Genomic DNA, 19083 nt, shown 5'->3' with positions numbered 1-19083 from the left:
GATTTTTCCCCCTTGTTTCAGCCTCGTTGCCAATTGGAAGGAAGCAAGAGCACCAAGCAGGAAGGAGTAAGTGAAGCCAGGTGAAGTGGGGTGCACGGGGAATCTCAGCTCTGCCGCTTGTTAGTGTGACCGTAGATGGCTACTTCACCTCCACATCTCACCATTAATATGGGAAAAGACATTGGTCTCCCTGGGGTGTTGCTAGGGATAGGAATTAGATCAAATACATGGCTCACGGAAGCTACTGTGACAAGCACAGCTAACGTTACAGACAACACATTAAAGCTCCAAAGACATCTCAGGTCTATTAATGAACAAATAAAACATACTCATAGGGCTGGAGAGATGGCTCAGTGGTTAAGAGCACTGGCTGCTCTTCCAGAGGACCTGGGTTCAATTCCCAGCAACCACACAGCAGCTTACATACAACCATCTATTATGGGGTCTGATGCTCTCTTCTGACATGCAGCAAGCATACATATGCAGATGGAGCACTCATGCATAAAACATATAAATAAATTTTTTTTAAAAACATACTCATAAAATGGGATATTGTTCAGTAATAAAAAAAAATCAATGAAGTCCTGACACATGCTATAAAGTGGAAGAACTTGAAAGCATTGTGCTAAGTGAGGAAGCCAGTCACCAGAGGCTATAAGTAGTATAATTGATCCCCGTTTACATATTAATGTCCTGAATATGCAAATCCACAGAGATAGAAAGCCTTCTAGGTTGTCTGTACCCATGTGGGCAGGGCACAGGTAGTGACTAGTGTTGGGGACGATTTTCAGGTGTGTAATTTTTGTTTACGCTGCATTTGCTTTAAGTCTGTGAAGCTGCATTACTGTGCCTGTCTAAAACACCTGACGGTCCTAATAAAGAGATGACCGGCCAATAGCGAGGCAGGAGAAAGGCTAGGCGTGGCTGGCAGGCAAGAGAGTATACATAGAGGGAGAGGAGGAACAAGAGGGAGAGGAGGAACAAGAGAACAGAAGCGGAGGACATCAGGGGCTAGCCACCTATTAACCCATATACAGGATTAAGAGACATAAAAGCCTAGAGGGAAAAGGTAGATTTTCTTAATTTAAGAAAAACTGGCAAGAAACAAGCCAAGCTAAGGCCTGGCATTCATAAGTAAGAATAAACCTCTGTGTGAGGAAGCTTATTTTGGGAGCTGGGTGGTGAGCCCCCCCCAAAGCCAAATGAGTAAAATATCCCACTATGGTGTAGGAATAGTTTTCAAAAATTGTTAGAGCAGGCATGGTGGTATATACCTTTAATCCTAACACTGTGAGTTTGAGAACAGCTTGGTCTACAAAGAGAGACTTTGTTTCCAAAACAAACAACACAACAAAAATAGATATATAAATAATAAAAATTGATGCATTTGAAGGCTGTAATATACTTTATAACCTCTGAGTTTTATACTTCAAATGGATGAGTTATATGGGATATGAATTCTACTAAATAGAGCTTTTATTTAAGAAAGAGGCTTGGAACCAGGTGGTAGTGGTGGATGCCTTTAATCCCAGCACTTGGGAGGAAGAGGCAGGAGGCTCTCTGTGAGTTTGAGGCCAGCCTGGTCTATAAATCTAGTTCTAGGACAACCAAGCCTACACAATGAAACCCTGTATCAAAAAACCAAAACCAAACCAAAACCAAACCAAAAAAAAAAAAAAAAAACCAAAAATTGATAAAGTAGACAAAATGAATAAATAAAACCCTTGGATTTTTTAAGAAATGCAGAGAACACTCATTTCTTGAGAGTTAGAGGTGGTTTCTGGGAAGCTAATCAAGAAGTGAGAGCTCCCTTCCTCCGCGGGGACTCTGTAGAGAGCTCTTCCTCCCTCCCTCTTTCCCTCCCTCTCTCTCAGTCTCTTCCTGGAAGAAACCATTTGCAGCTTCTCAGGTGGAAGCCAGCAGCACAGGGTTCCCACGGTTTGGGTTGACCAGATGAACTTCCACTGTAATCCTGGATTGTAGCCATCAATCTCAGCAGAGAGGGGTGTAGTGATATTTCATCTGTATTTTAATAAATAAAACTTGCCTGAAGATCAGAGAGTAAAACAGCCCTACTGATCAGCCTTACAGACCAGGCAGTGATAACACATACCTTTAATCCCAGTAGACACACTAGTTTGCCGTAGAAACCGGGCAGTGCATGCCTTTAATCCCAGTTTTGGAGAGGAATATAAAACGGGAGGAGACAGCTCACAATCTCATTCTGAGATTCCAGGAGGCAGGATTGCTGTTTCAAACTGAGGTGGAGGTAAGAGCCAGTGGCTGGCTGCTTTGCTTTTCAGATATTTAGGTTGAACCCCAATTTCTGTCTCTGAGTTTTTATTAATTGTGTTTCAGAGAGGGCAATTGCAGTTTTTATTAATTGTGCTTCAGAGGGGCAACTGCCTTCACTGTGTCCCATAGTGCCATGGTGGGCTGTTGTTGATCACAATAAAATAGTCCCATACTAGGCCAGAATGGAGTATAATAAAGGTCTCTTTATTTAGGGGTAGACACACAGATCAGCAGTCCTCTGCATGAGCAGGGAACAGGAACCGAATCCAGCTGCCAAGGGGCTGTGCACGTTCACATACAGAGGGGAATCCCACGTGGCTGGGCCTCCACTGGGGACAGTACCATCATGTGAAGTTTAGTTAACAATTCCTTAGGGACGTGTGTGATGCTCTTTAAGCCTGTTTTGGTCAGAGAAGTAGATGCAATTAGTCCCATTTTATCATTTTGTAAATTGAGAGGATTATCAACTAGTGTCATCAAAGTTACCAAAATATGATATAAAAGCTGTTTATGATGCCATCGTGTTATGCCCGGATCACAGAGTCCCCCCAAAACTGATGGGGAGACCGAGTCCTGTATGTAAAACCAAAGCACCTTTATTCTTACACAAGTGCAAACTCGGTATCTCTGTGTGTCCATTGTATTGGAGTGGTCGGAGAGTCCCCAGCTCAGTTAGGGATGGGTTTTTATGGCAGCAAAGGTAGGGGTGAGGGATTTCTAAGGCTCAGGACTCCTGATTGGCTGACATTTGTCTAGGGGTGTCCTGGTGAAGAGAGATGGGTGTGTGCTGGTAGGTGATCCTATCTACAATGGTTGGAACATTGGGAATTTCCTTTGGATGGTTTGTTCCTGGGTGGTGCCTGGGTGGTCTCAGTTTGTGGTCTTTCTTGGAACCAGGGTAAACTGCTGAGACTCGGGCCTCTATTGAGCTTATCAAGGCTGGCTCCTACAATCGCAGGTTTATGATTCCTCTTATATTCATCCATCCCATCATTGGCTATCACTTTCCTACACACATTCTTGGGATGTTTCTTCTTCTACTTTCTTTCTGTTACCAGCACAGGGGGCGCAGACAACCCAGAGCCATGGAACAGACCGAGCAAGCAGAAAGGAGAGTGTGAGTAAGGGCAGAACCCAGCAAGCGGCCAGATGTCACCAGGGCTCATTTCAAAACTCTCACGGAGGGAGTTTCCAGAGAGTGAGGTGTAGAGACAAAAAGATCCCCCCCCCCCCAAAAAAAAACAGGACCAAAAATAAAGAGGAGACTTCCTAGCAGTCAGACCCCAGTGACTTGTGATGACTTATTCAGATCATCAGAGCCTGACCCCTGAGGACCCCAGGTGACTGATCGCTGGGTAGGATATGTGAGATTTAAAATGTAACAAGATAGTGGGCTGCCCTCTTGAATTCTGTTCAGACTCAGTCCCACACAAGTGGGAAGCAAGGCCAGGAAACTTCTTTTCTTTTCTTTCTTTCTTAAAGATTTATTTATTTATTATGTGTACAGCATTCCTTCCATGTGTGCCCGCGCGCCAGAAGAGGGAGCCAGGTCTCATTACAGATGGTTTTGAGCCACAATGTGGTTGCTGAGAATTGAACTCAGGGCCTCTAGAAGAGCAGTCAGTGCTCTTAAGCATGGAGCCATCTCTCCAACCTCCTTTCTTTTTTCCTTCCTTCCTTCCTTCCTTCCTTCCTTCCTTCCTTCCTTCCTTCCTTCCTTCCTTCCTTTCTTTCTTTCTTTCTTTCTTTCTTTCTTTCTTTCTTTCTTTCTTTCTTTCTTTCTTTCTTTCTTTCTTTCTAGACAAGAGTTTCTTTGTGTGGCCTGGCTGTCATGGAACTAGCTCTTGTAGACCAGGCTGGCCTAGAACTCACAGAGATCCACCTGCCTGTGCCTCCCAACTGCTGGGATTAAAGATGTGCACCACCACTGCCTGGAAGGTAACTTCTATAAAAGAGCTCCTTTCCCTCTCAGAGTCTCTAGTATCTCTCTCTCTGTCTCAGAGTTTGCCCCTGTGTGTCTGTTCACTGCTCAAACTTTTGTGGATAGGGAGATAGCTCAGTGGGTAAAGGCACTTGATGCCAACCCTGACGACTGGGGTTTGATTCTTGGGGGACCCACACGGTGGGAGGGGAGAAAGGATTCTTGTGAGTTGCCTATGACCACCAGGCATTTATGTATCGCACCTACACGATAAATAAATAAATAAATAAATAAATAAATAAATAAATAAATAAAGTTTTTTGTAGCACTTCTGGTTCAGTGAGTGCTCTCACCATGATGCCCGAGGCTCATGGGTCCTGCCATGACCCAGTGTGCCTCCGTTAATCTTCACTGATCATGTGAAGCTGATTGATTCAGCTGAAGGTGCTGTATGCCAATGCCCCAGTGCTGGCAGCCCTCCCTGAGAAAGAGCGCTTGGAGCAAGGATTCCTATGGTTTCATTTCGAAGACAGAGACAGAATAAGAACTCCTGCCTCTAACATTGTTTTGTTATGACATTTCTGTTTTCATCAAAGACAGGCCCCTGTTCTTTGTTGAGCGATAAGGAGCTCACAGATAGGGCATCCTTGCTCCTGGACACATAAGCAGCCTGTGTGACTTTCATCATCTGGCTGACTCACCTGGCCTTAAAGTCCAGGATCATGGCTACTTCATACCAGATCCTATTCCAGGGTTTTGAGTTTTCATTTTCTAACCCCAAATATTTGCTCATGTCTCCCTCAACAGTTTGTTTCCTGGGTCCAATTTGTGTAGGAAAGACTCTGGGTATTGCAGGCGCCAGGAGCTGGACGACCTTCAAACCAAAGCAAAATAAAACAAAAAGAATTCTTTATTCACACTGCACTTCACTCTGCCCAACTATAGGGGAGATAAAAATTCCAGTAAATTTTGCCACAAGCACGGGAGTGAGCTGAGTATGGGAAAGCAATGCCTTTAAATCCCGGCACTTCGGACTTAAAACTCACTCTGTGAGTCTGAGCTATTTATTATACAGAGAAGCCCTGTTCCAAAAAGAAAAGCAATATCAACAACAAAAGAATGAGAGAAATTTTGGGAATAAGGGACTGCTTCGTCTCGGGCCCCGGAATTGGAATCTCCAGGTTCCGGGGCTGCGGTGCGCAGTGTCTCCACTGTGGAGTGACAAGAAGATTTGTACTGGAGCTGGGGAGCTGCAGTGCCGCCCTGGCCTCCTGCGGTTGCGCACCTCCACAGCCTTTCTCCAAGGAGGGGAATCCACACGAAGGCCCAGGTAGAGCGAACAGTCAGGAAGATTGGTTTTCAGCAGGTAACAAAGCAAAAGCAAGACACAAGGCGCAGCAGCGGGGGCTGCCTCTAGCGCCTGCACCGGGAAGCCTCAGGCTGTTGCTCCTCCTCTCCTCGCCCACCCTCAGGAAGGTCTGGGGGTGATCCCCTCCCTGGAACAGTTTTCTTAGGCACTTACCCACAATTCCGTCTGTTTCAACTAGACGCCTTAGAATATGTATAAAGGTGTAATTACTGTAAAGTTAATTTTACACCAGGTGGTGGTGGCGCACGCCTTTAATCCCAGCACTTAGGAGGCAGAGGCAGGTGGATCTCTGTGAGTTCGAAGCCCGCTTGGTCGACAAGAGCTAGTTCCAGGACAGGCTCCAAATCTACAGAGGAACCTTGTTTCGAAAAATCCCAAAAAAGAAAAAAAAGTTAATTTTACTAGGTGAAAGGGCACTGGTTCTCTGTACTTCCCAGAGAAGGATTTGGTAGACTTGGCAAGGGGAAATCTGCCAAGACCACACTTACTTCTTTACTTCCTGCTATCTGGTTAATTTGGTTATCTCACACTCAGGTGTAAACCTTCTCGTTTATCTCCTCAGGTGTCCCTGATCTTGCTGCTTTAACCAAATACTCACTTTTAAAAGTACACTTTTATTATTGTGTGGGGGAGGGGGCACACGCTACACTGGGCACACGAGAGTGGGATAACTTCCGGGAGTCAGTTCTCTCCTTCCACCAGGCCATTCTCTCTCTCTACCTGTGGGGACCATCCAACTGTCAGGCTCGGCACCAAGACCCGTTGAGCCATCTTGCCGTCCTCAAACAACTGCTTAGACTGTTGATGAGGGGACACAGGGAACTTTCAGCACTTCAGGCAGGACCTTGCACGCAGCACACGAACCACCTGGCTGAGCCACAAATGTGCTTGCGTGTCTCTGGTGACCTGATGGAACTGCAGAGCGGGGACATCTCGGTCCGGCTGGAGTCTGGAAAGCCACCACCTTAGGCTGGGATGGAAAACCATCCTGGGAGCCTCAACTCAAGTTTGTCTCTGCCTGATGAAGGGACGTGTGCTCTTCCTCTTGCCTGCAGTAGGAAGACTTCAGACGCAAAAGAAAACAACAGATTTTCTCATTATCGAAAACCTTAAGCCAAAGTCAATGAAAAATATCAGTCTTCATATTCATTTTTGTGTGTGTGTCAATGTGGAAAATCCAAATGCGCAAAAATGTCGATGCCGGGGGTGGGGGGGTGGGGGTGTGTGTGGCTCTTGACTTCCCTGAAGTCCTGGAGGTGGTGAGGAGTGAGCCTGTTCTCACGTCCTCCAGCCAGGTGTCCTAGAGAGTTAGACAGCCTCTTGGTACGGCTGTTTCTTTGCTTGAGAATGAAGGTTATCATCTCTACTTAGCGAAGAGTGAGGACCAGTGGGGCTCCCTATGACTATGCTGGCTCCACCACACAGTAGGTTTGCAATTAATGACACTTATCCTTTTTTTTTTTTTGTTAAAGATGCAAAATGTGCTGGGGTAATGATGTCACATAAACGTGGGAGCGATCAGCTGATGAGTGGGCCAGCTTGAGGCCCTCACCATGAGCGGGAGCCCACATCTGACCCTGTCTGGATGGCCAGAAACCAGATGCTGGATAGCCTAGGGACCCAGGATAGAACCAAACACAACTGGCCACAAAAGAAAAAGTAAGTTAGTGAAGTGATTCTTAATGATATTCTCCAGTACTCATCGACTGGAGCTTAGCCCGATCGTCATCAGAGAGGTTTCATCCAGTAACCGGTGGGAGCAGATGCACATACTCACAGCCAAATGTTAGATGGAACTCAGGGAACCCCCCAGAAGAAGGGGAGGAAGGATTGTAGGAACCAGAGGACACCAGGAGAACATAACCTACAGTTACAACTCAGCAGGGCTCATAGGGGCTCACAGAGACTGAAGTGACAACCAGGGAGCCTGCATGGGTTTGAGCTAGGTCCTCTGCAAACGTGTTATGGTTGTATAGCTTGGCGTTCTTGTGGAACTCCTAACATTGGAAGTGAGTGGTGTTTCTGACTCTTGCCTGCTCTTGGGATACTTTCCCCTCTACTGGGTTGCCCCATCCAACCTTGATATGAGGGTTTGTTCTTAGTCTTCTTGTAACTTGTTATGCCATTGTCTTAGTTAGTATTACTGTGAGGAGACACCGTGACCATGGCAACTCTCATAAAGAAAACATTTAATTGAGGGAGCTTGCTTACAGTTCAGGGGTTCAGCCCACCTGGCAGGGAGCATGGTGGCATGCAGGGAGACAGGGTGCTGGAGAAATAGCCTAGTGTCCTACATCTTGCAGGCAACAGGAAGCTGACTGACACACTGGGCAATATCCTGAGTATATGAAACCTCAAAGCTCACCCCCACAACAAGGCCATATCCACTCCAACAAAGTCACACCTCCTAAGAGTGTCACTCCCTATGAGATTATGGAATTATGGGGACCAATTTCGTTCAAACTACCATAGCCATGTTTGGTTGATATCCCCAGGAGGCCTGCTCTTTTCTGAAGGGAAATGGAGGAGGAGTGGATCCCTATGGTATATCATAGTTGAAACACTAAGCATACATAACAAACAAGGTGTATTGAAAGTTGTAAGAGAAAAACACAAGTCACATACATGGGTAAACCCATAATTATACGGTTGAATTCTCAATGGGATCTTTGAATGCTGAAGAGCCTAAAGCGACGCAGTCCAAGTCCTAAAATGACCAACCTAGAATAATGCATAATACATAAAGCTTTCTTTCATGATTGAAAGAGGAAAAACAACCTTTTCAGAATACAAACACCCCCAAAATGTTTATATACTATAAACCAAACCTAAATAAACACAGGAAGCATTGTTTGGAGCTGGAGAGAGGAATGAGTTATCAGGGAGACTGTGGCAAGAAATACAAAGCCATAATTATTAAAACACAAAACACCACTGAGAACACAGCACCACCGAAAATCAACAACACATGACAACAATTAGCACACACATTAATGATTACTTAAATATTGCTGGGCATCGTGGTGCACACCTTTAATTCCAACACTTGGGAGGCAGAGATAAGTGGATCCCTGAGTTTGAGACCAGCTTGATGTGCACAGAAAAATTCTGTGCTGAAAAACAAAACAAGCAAGCAAATAATAACTTTAAATATGACCCAAATTCTCCAATCAAAAGATATAGACTGATTCAATGGATCAATAAACAAAATCCCTCTCAGTTGCTTCCACTAAACACAGTTTTAAAAAAGATAGGCAGTACCTTAGAGCATGGACTAAAGTATCCAGTCAGATGGTGGGCAGAAGTATCCAGTCAGATGATGGACAGAAGTATCCAGTCATATGGGACCAGGAAGCAAGCAGGTGTCTGTATCCTAATATCTGACAAAATGACTTCAAATTGAAGCTTAACAGAAGAGATAAAGGCTTAACACTTCATCCTAATTAGGGAAACAGTTAACCAGGAAGACATTACCTTAATATCCCATCTATATCTATCTATCTATCTATCTATCTATCTATCTATCTATCTATCTATCTATCTATCTACCAGACACTGGGCCACCCAATTTCATTAAAAATGATTACTAGATTTAGACATAGATTCACACCAATCCCTTACAAATAGGTGATTTCAATAGCCCACTTTTTCTAGTAGACAGGTCATCTGTACAAAAAAAATAGAGAAGTATCAGGATGAATTGCCATCACACCAGATGAACTTACCAGATAGCAACAGAGTATTCTATACAAACTCCAAAGAATCCACATTCCACTCAGCAGCACATGAAAACTTTTCTAAAATAAACCACATTGTGGGACAATCCTTTCCAAATTAAAAAAGGTTGAACTCATTCCTCATATCCCATCTGAGCACAGTGTGCTGTGATGTAAAACTGACAGCAAATGAACCTCCAGTAAACATGAAAACTCATGGAGATTAAACAACTTATTATTGAATGATGAATGGGTCAAAGAAGAAATCAAGGAAGAAATTAAAAAAAAAACTTTCTGGAGCCAAATGAAAATAAAAACACAACACAACAAAACCTCTGGGACACATTGAAAGCAATCCTACAAGGGGAACTTATAACTTTAAGTGCGTACATTAAAATCAGAAAGAGCACAGTAAGTGGCTTAGTGATGGAACTCAAATAGTTGGAAAAGCAAGAACAAACCAAATCTAAACAAAGTATATAGCAAGAAATAATAAGAATCAGGGCAGAAACCAACAAAACAGAACACAATGCAAAGAGTCAACAAATAAGACCCTTGTTTATCTTTGAGAAGCTAAACAGCTTTAAGAGATCCTTGGCCCAAAGAGGGGACGCAAATGAACAGAATCAGAAATGAGTGGGGAAGTAATACGACAGACACTAAAAATACAGAAAACTGTAAGAAAACTGTCAGAAAACCTGAACTGGGGCTGGAGAGATTGCTCAGCAGTTAAGAGCACTGCCTGCTCTTCCAAAAGCATTGAGTTCAATTCACCACACGGTGTCTCATAACCATCTGTAACGAGATCTGGTGCCCTCTTCTGGCCTGCAGGCATGCACGCAGGAAGAACACTGTATACATAACAAGTAAATCTTAAAACAAAACAAAATAAAACAAAACAAACTGATGGATGAATTTCTAGATTCAACCAAGCCACCAAAGTTAAACTCAGAAGTCAACAACTTAAACAGACCCACAACAAATGACAAAATTGAAATAGTAATAAAAAGTCAGCTAAAAAAAAGTTCAGGACCAGATGGATTCACAGCAGAATTCTACCAGATATCCAGACAGCCTTCTTAATTTATGTCCTCCAACTGATGGATAGGTGGTGGAAAGGTGGCACATGTATATAGTAGGGAATTCTTATCATTCTGTTGTAAGGAAAAATGAAATCATGAACTTTTCAAGTTAATGGACAGAACCCGAAAAGATCCCATTTTGTGGAGTGAGCCAGACCCAGAAAGACAAATGCTACATGCTCTCTCTCATTGGAGGCTCCTAGCTTCAGATCTTCAGAAATGAGTTCATAGTCTGTAGTAACGACAAAAGCAAGGGCAGTAAAAGAGGATCCTTGCCAGGATGGGTGCGGTGTTTGGTGAGGGGCAATAGAAAGGGGTATAACTGGGTACCAGTGATCTGCCCAGGGAAACGGCAGAGGGGAGGCCCTTTAGGGAGGGAGGAGAGGTAAATACAGAAGAAGGAGGGAGGATGGTAAAATAACAATAACAATGTCTGAAAACTCACAAGGAATTATACTACTATCTACTGAAAACCCTACAATACACACAATTACATATACAATCACACACACACGCACACAGTTTTAACAAACTTTACTCATCTGGGCTGATGGTGCTCTCTTCAAGAATCAAAGATGACCTAACAAAAACCTAATACTTGGCTTGGGAAGCCTCTTTTTTTTTTTTGAGTTGTTGGCTAGGGTTGTCCCCAAATACAGAATCTATTGCTATTGGTCTTTGTTACCCCTCCACCCCAGAAATAGGAGGTAAGTCCCTATAGTTGAAGACACCACGAACTTCAAAAATGGGCCCCAGAGACCCCTTAGCTGGAACTGGACTGAATGTCCCCACCCTGTGGGTTAGTGTTCATGGTACCAGAAGACACTGTGCAACCTTCCAAAGGAGGACGGCAACCAACAGTCCTACCCAGCTATGGTACCTATGAACTACATCAATGACAAGCCTGGCACGATAGCCCTGAGGGTGCACCAATGGCACTCATACCTTGGCCACAGCCAACAACTGTCTAATTGGACTTAGGATCCCGCCAACCAAAGGGAAACCATGCCTGGCACTGGAAACCTAGCCAGCTACTCAGTGCTAGAGAAGTCATGGTTATTGGAGGAGAATCTAGAACGTTATTAGCCCAGCATCATCCCTAACAACACTCTATTAGCATTTGTCCTTCTGCCCACAGAGACGTGTGTCTTCACTTCTCATCAATGGCACTGCCGTAGGCAACAGACAGAGACCACTACAGAAAACCACAAACAACCAAAGTGCAGAGTTGTGGCCAACAGATACATCTACAAAATTCTCACACCTAAGGTTCAGGGAACACTGAGGAAGTGTGGGCAGAAAGATTGTAAGAGTCAGGGGATCAGAGAGTTTGCTGTGAGATTTTCATCTCCTAATAATGTTAGAAGTTACACCAATAAAGTCTCATCAACACGAATGACCATAAGTGAGATGACTCCAATGGACATACCAAAATAGACAGGGGAAAGCCCACGGAGCCTCAACCCTACACGAAGAACTACCGGCAACTGATAAAGACTAGGAAAAGGAGAGATGGCTTTTCCCAGGGAAGAGCACACAAACTAGTTACCCCGGGCCAAATGGCAGCCCTGAAAACATACATAGGAGTCACATTATACAGATCGAACGGGTTATATTTAGGAACACAACAGACATACACATAGACAACACACATACGTATACCCATCACACACGCAATAACTGTTTAAAAAAGCCATGAATTTGAAGGAGAGAAGGGAGAGGATTTGGAGGGAGGAAATAGCAAGGGAAAACATAATTATAATCTCAAAAGTGCAACTAAAATGTAAAAAGAAATAGAATGATGTGGAGCAAAGTAACTGGCTAGGATGGTGGGGGTGTGTGTCTAGATGGTTGCTTGTATGAGCAGGCGACCGTTAGCTGGGGTCTAGCAGATGAGATAGAGTAGTAGACGTGTTAGCTGGGTTAGAGAAGCTGGAATCAATTTGATGAGGGTCTATCACTCTAGTGACGTTGGATCAGTGGATAGGACCCTGTTAGTAGACAGCCTTGCAAGCAGCAGCAATGAAATCAGGTTATTTGCTTGTGAACAGAGAGACTTCCAATGGAAAGTGTGGGGATGGTGGGTTTTGTATGTCCTCAATCGCGGTGGCTTGGGTCTGCCGGGCTGCAGCTGAGGAGGAGAGGGAGCAGGAAGGAATCAGGATACCTGGTCCATCGGACATCTCATCTCTCAGGGCTCTTCCAGCTCTGGGATGTGGGGCATCATACTCTCTAACAAGTATTAGGACACCTAAATGAGGAAAAGTGCCAGGGAAGCCGTTGTCAAGACCTGTTTCATAGAGCAACGGCTTCTTCCCTATCTCGTGGGCCGCTTGCCCCTGGGATTGTGTTGACCCCTTTCACCACCTTTATCTGCCCCACAAGGATGTTGGCCAAGCCCAGCCGGCAGGCAGTTGGTCATATTCAGACTTTATCTTTTTTATGAGGCTGGGGAGTCCAACTGAGCAGAACCTGAGTCTATAAAAGGCTACTTATGTCTTTTTATGATCTGAAAGGACTCTTCCTCTGTCTATTGCCTGTTCTTCTGTCCCTGTGTTCTGTTCTAGCAGGTCCTCGGGCTCATTTCTTGGGGCCCTTGCCTATGCCCCCCCCCCTCCACCAAGGGAACCGACTGACAGGGAAATGGTCCTGAAGTAGTTGGTCAGCCATGCCACAGGATATATTGCTACACGTTTAGCAATGTCGGGCCACACAGTTCGGTAGATCAGAGATATGAGCGTGGCATGACTGGGGTTTCTGTTTAGGGGCTCTTAAAGCTGAAATCAAAAGGTTGCTTGACCGCATTTCTGAGCTAATGAGGTTGTGGAAGAATTCTGTTTCTTGTGGGTATGGCACTGAGGTTCCTGATTCCTCACTGACTGCAAGAAGGGCTTCTGTTAGGTCCTCAGGACTGCCCACATTCCTTGTCATGGTGCACTACACTCTAGAAGCCAACAATAGGTCCCTTGGGTTGAATATCCTAACAAGAGATCTGTGACTTCAGGAAAAGCCCAGTTGCTTTTAAGGGTTCATTTGCTTAGACAAATTCACCCCATATAGCCAATTCTCTGTCTTTCTGTTCCCCCTCCCTCCCTTCCTCTTTCCCCCTGTTTTCCTCTCTCCTCTCATCTGGTTTTTCTCCTCTCTTCCATGCTCCTTTCCTCCTCTTCCCTCCTCCCCTCCTTCCTTCCCATCCTTCTTTCCATGCTGGGGACTGAACCCAGGGCCTCATGAGTGCTGGGCACCACTGAGCCACAATCCCATCACTATCCCCATCTTAAAATTAGTTCTGCTGTAGAATATATAACACGACCACAGGAAGAAACTCCACATCAATAGTCCCAAGGATTTTGTAGAATATACACACTGGGAGGTGGGAAGGGTGAAGAGCATCATAGAGAGCATTTTCAGAGAGCATCATAGGATTCTTTCCATCACAGGAGCCTGGAAAAGTCATTTCTGGTTCTTAAGGAACAAACCATTCAGTAAAGTTGGTTGTTTTTTAGACTTTCGATAGGTCATAAAAGAACCTATCGAACATGAACCTATCGAATATCATATATGACCTATCTATGACTGTAGGCTTCATGACTCCTTGGGCATTATTCAGTTTCCAGGTTAAAAAAATATGTCCTAGTGTTGGGAATGCAGAGGCATGCTGGTGATGCTGATTAACAGACAATGTGAGTGATATATGTGTGGATGTGTGGATGTGTGGATATGTACAAGTGTGCACGTGTGAATATGTAGATCAATTATTAGTTCACTTCCTTTTTTAAGGATTAGGGATGGGAAGATGACTCAGAGGGTAGGAAGCTTGTAGTATAACTAGGGGACCTACCTCTGGATTGAGCACGCACACATGTGCACACATATAAACATATGTACATGCGTATGTTGCACACCAAGATTTAATAAACGAATATTTCCACACACAGTATTGAAGTATGCCAAGTTTATAATTATGAAGGCGGTAGATTGGCCAACCAAGGGGTCCAATTCTGAGAGAAAGTAGATGGCTGTATGAGAATAATTCCTGTTCATTGAGATCCTCAGCTCAGTGATTTCCAGGCCCATCTTCCTCACCATAGTCTGGACACATTAAATGCTCTAGAAAAACTAATTAATCAGAATTTCCCAGAGAAGGTCTTATGTGTTTTAAAAACATCTTTAATACAGACTCTCTTCAAGTTACAGATTTTTGCACAGATAGACTGTAATCCACAGGGACATGCAGAGTAATAAAAGAAGGAATAACTACCTCCCTTCTCACTCGTAGAGGCCACCAAGGTCATCAGACTGGTTGAATTCTTTACACATCTAACTATGGTCTCAATGAAGACTCACAGGAAGGAGCTGCCCAGGTTTCTTCTTGGAAAGCTGTGTTCTCACACTGAGTATTTTCTTCTTGCTGGGTGAGGAGGCAGCACAGGCCTATGGTCTCAGTACTAGAGAAGCTGAGAAAGGAGGATTGCCACAGGTTGGAGGCCAGCCTGAGATACATAGTGAGTATCAGGCCAGCCAGTCCAGCAAGACCATGTGTCAAAAACAAAAAGAAAAACCAGAGAGGCAAACAGAGGCAATGAACAGAGAAACACAAGCAAAGCCCTCAGATGTTTTCCTGTCTGCCTTGCTTTCTTCCCTTCCTGGTGTGGTACGCACACAGCTCCTCAGGCTCAGAGGCACAGGGGTAGTTACAGGAGATTCTCTACAACATTGTAGTTGCCGTCGCAGGGGTGGGTAGCCCAATTGTTCAGATGGTACAATCAGCCAATAAGCACCTTTGTGAAAGTGCCTACATACAGGTACTTTCCTGTCTAACACAACGGTCTACAGAGAGGGATACTGGTCAAAAGTGAACCTTTAACTCTAACAGATGATGAATAGGGTCCCCCAATGCCTCAGGTAAAGCGGGGAAGCCTTGAATTGGGGGGAGAGTCAGACCTCTTAGCTCAGGCCAAGAACTCAAGGCTTCCCTCCCCCACGTGTGGGGGAGTAGACTCCTCAAAGAAGTGAAGAAAGGGCTCTTATCAGCCCACCCTCTCCCTCTGATTGAGACAAATCCTCCTTTGGCCAGGGGACTTCCTCCAAGGCGCCTATAAATGTCGCTCTGAGATGTGCTGAGATGTGCTGAGGGAGGACCCTGCTTTGGAAACCTGACACGACCCAGGAAGACCTGTAAGTGTTCTCTCTACCGGGGATGTCCAGCTTCTGGGGAGGACCCTGATGTACGCTGAGGGCTGTGGAAGGCTGGCAGGGTTTCATGGGGGCTTTCAGCTTCTGCCGGTGCTAGTGCAGTGAGCATCACTTCTGAACAACAGGCAAACTCTCCTCATCAGGATGAGGTTATTTTATTTATTTATTTATTTATTTTTTGGTTTTTCGAGACAGGGTTTCCCTGTAGTTTCTAGAGCCTGTCCTGGATCTAGCTCTTGTAGACCAGGCTGGCCTCGAACTCAGAGATCCGCCTGCCTCTGCCTCCCGAGTGCTGGGATTAAAGGCCTGCGCCACCACCGCCCGGCCTCATCAGGATGAGGAAAGGGGAAAGCATAACTGGCTTTGGGGAAGGAACCCACGATTTAAGCGCTGTGCATTCCTAGCAAGCTCAACAGTTGTTGCTTCTCCGTTCACTCATATTGCAGATGCTGCCAAGCTCATTAATGTAAACAAAGGAATCATCAATCAATCAATCATCACTGATCTTGCTTGTAGGCTCACAGGAAAGCAAGGCTGAGCTGCTCCTTATGGTCTGCTTAATTTTGTCCAGAAAGGACTTCCTGGGGCCGGGGCTGGGGCTCAGGTCGTTGAGTGACTGCTCAGCATGCAGCAAGCATTGGGATCAACCCCCAACAAAACATAAGCCAGGTGTGATGTGCACGCCTGTAATCTCAGCACTTGGGCTGCAAAGGCAGGATAGCCAGGAACTCTATGCCATCCTCAGCTACATATTGAGTTCCAGGCTACCTAGGCTACAAGAAACCTTGTCATAAGCAAAGCAAAACAAATGAGTTCCTTGGAGCAGCATGGACTGGGCTCAGCCTTAGCTCTTCCGGCTCATCCTGAGTTCTTGCCCTCTTTTTCCACACTCCCCTCTCATGGGTCCAAAATGGTCTGGTTGTGCAGTGTGTGTGTGTGTGTGTGTGTGTGTGTGTGTGTGTGTGTGTGTGTATGTGTGTGTGAAACATCTGTGTTCTCTATTTCAGGACAAAGCCGAGATGAAATTCGCTCTACTCCTGGCTCTTCTATTCGGGGGCGCGTCTGCTCTTCATCTGAGTGAGTCACCAGGTCCTTCAGGTTTGCTCTCCCTGTTTTGTTCCTGTGTGTAAAGACGATGGGAATCACATGATCACTGATCATTCCCAATTTCAGAACCCCCGTACACTAGGGGTGCAGGGACTCTGCAGGACTCCCGAGAGCATCTGTTATGTCTGTAGCCTTGATTCTGTTGTGGCATTTCCAATTTTGTCCTTTTTACATAATTCTGGTGATGTCTGCAGTGACAATGGCTTCCTTTTATTTTGAGTTTACTGGGGATTTTTTTCTCTGCATGTTACGTCCTTTAAGCCCTAGATCACCCTCATAAAGTATCTGGAATTGTATACCAATTTCACACACAAAGAAATAAAGTGAGTTGTTGCCGTATCCCGGACTGAGACCCAAAAAGAATGGACTCTAAGCTACCGTGGTTAGCCTTTTTGACCTCGTGTGAAATGGGGTGTCTCCTCATGGAGATGTGGCTGTGGGTTCCTTTCTTTACAGGCAGGGTTTTGCACACTGGTGTTTGGAGTGGGGTAAGAGATACCCATAGTTCTAGGGAGAATAGGGGAAGGCTTCCAGGAAGGACACTTGAATTTTCTACTTGCCAGGGCCTGAAACTTCTGACTTCAAAAGCCCTTTGGGAGGTGACAACTTGCCTAGGGATGTGGAGATATCAAGACCGGAAGCAGAAGAGTGTCCTCCTGGAGAGGAGCTAATATCACTGGAGGAAGAGGAAGGTTCTGGAAGTGATGACACTCCTGGGGTTGAGGGAGCTGTCTCAGGCCAGGAGATGGCTGATGAGGATATTCAGTGCCCCAAGGAAGAGGACACAATCAGTCTGAAGGGCAACCCTGGATGTAAGACCTGTCGGTTCCTCCTGGTGAGGCAGTTTCTAAAGTTTGACAAAGCTCAGGTAAGTGGCTTATGACTGAGGCTGAGAGCAGGGACAGACAGGAGACATGCCTCCATTTCCCACAGCAGTCCACACCAGCAGAGTGTGGGGTGGGGGTGGGGCAGGTGGAAGCATGTGGGGGGAGGGGCATGTGGAGGCATGCGGTGTACTTTGCTTGCTTGTTTTCTAATGGTTATGGAGGGAGGGGAAAGAGAATAGGAGGGAGGAAGGGAATGGATTTTGGAGACTCAGAGACCGTGGGAACTTCTGTCAAAGGGGTGAGGGACCTTCCCTTCTTCCCCTTTTGTTTTTCGTTCTGCAGTCAGTTTGCCGGAGATGCTACCGGGGCAACCTTGCCTCCATCCACAGCTTCAGCATCAACTTCCAAATCCAGGCTTCTCTCAGGGCACTCAACCAGGCTCAAGTCTGGATTGGAGGCAGGATCAGAGGCTTGGTAAGAGGGGTACCAGAATTAAATGGGAGCATCTCTTCACCCCATCCAGTATCAACCTTTCTACAGCTTTGTCTGTATTCTCCCTTTACTGTCCCCCAAAGAGCTGGGGATAGAAGGCCACTCACACAAGACACTGAGGTGCCAACAAGGATTTAGAACCAGGTTTGAGTCCAAGTTCCTCCCAGCCTCTCTATCTTTGTGATCAGGGGGCTTTTTCCTGACCTCTAGGTTGCACCTGGTTTCCCCAGCGCCATTTCTTGTTCATGATGTAAGGATGATCATGTCATAGAGAGGCAGAGAATGGTGACGATTCCTGTGGGTTAGCTAACACTTCAGCTAGTCAGTCTCCGTTATGGCCCTGTGGTCCAGGAACTTAGGGATAGTGCTGACTCTGTCTCTCCCTCCCTCTCTCTGTATCCCTTGGCCTCCTCCCTTCTCTAGGGTCCCTGCAAACGCTTTGGATGGGTTGATGGAAGCTCTTGGAACTTTGCATATTGGGCTTCTGGCCAGCCCCGCTGTGGTATTGGCAGATGCGTGACCATGTGTACTCGAGGTGAGGTTGGTTGGCTATGGGAAGGGAAGGACTCAAGAAAGAGTGCTAGGAAGTGAGCCTGGTCACTCAGGGAGAGGCTTTCTAGGTGAGGTGTAGGGCTGGTGGGAACTACGAGCTTCCTGGTGTCACGTGAGCGTAGACACAGGACTGAAGTTCTCCTGTTCTCCCTTCACAGGAGGCCACTGGCGTCGATCTTTGTGTATCAAGAGACGTCCCTTCATCTGTTCGTATTGAGCTGGTCCCAGCCAGGAGTTCAAATCCATGCTCTTCTGGGCAACTGCCTCTCTTTTCCTGCCAGATGTCCCCTTCTTTCTCCTACCTACAATAAAACAGCTTTACTGAACTAGATTCCTTCTCTCTTGTGATTGTTGGTAGCTCGGTCTCATTTTGAGCTTTCTGCTTTATCATCTCACCCTGCCTATCGAAAAGGATGGTGCAGTGGGGTGCATGAAGCATTCTGACAATAGAGAAATGTGTGCAGGTGGCTCTAAAGCGCCCGTGGAAGACCCAATGACACAGCATCTGTGTATGGGGTACTGCCAG

The 19083-nt window shown here is 45.7% G+C and overlaps 1 protein-coding gene across 1 annotated transcript; it reads left to right on the top strand.

Annotated features, from left to right (window-relative positions):
• Positions 1 to 15525: 15525 nt before the first annotated feature.
• Prg2 (proteoglycan 2, pro eosinophil major basic protein) lies at positions 15526 to 18854 on the top strand. Its single transcript, XM_038338189.1, has 6 exons — positions 15526 to 15561; positions 16587 to 16656; positions 17250 to 17554; positions 17856 to 17987; positions 18429 to 18540; positions 18716 to 18854. The coding sequence occupies exons 2-6, from the start codon at positions 16599 to 16601 to the stop codon at positions 18772 to 18774; spliced, it is 666 nt and encodes a 221-aa protein (XP_038194117.1). The 5' UTR covers positions 15526 to 15561; positions 16587 to 16598; the 3' UTR covers positions 18775 to 18854.
• The last annotated feature ends 229 nt before the right edge of the window (positions 18855 to 19083 follow it).

This window comes from Arvicola amphibius, chromosome 7 (genome assembly GCF_903992535.2).
Source record: "Arvicola amphibius chromosome 7, mArvAmp1.2, whole genome shotgun sequence".
In the NCBI taxonomy this organism is placed as follows: Eukaryota; Metazoa; Chordata; class Mammalia; order Rodentia; family Cricetidae; genus Arvicola; species Arvicola amphibius.
Note: the sequence above shows the minus strand (reverse complement) of the source record. Positions and strands in the feature narration are given on the sequence as shown.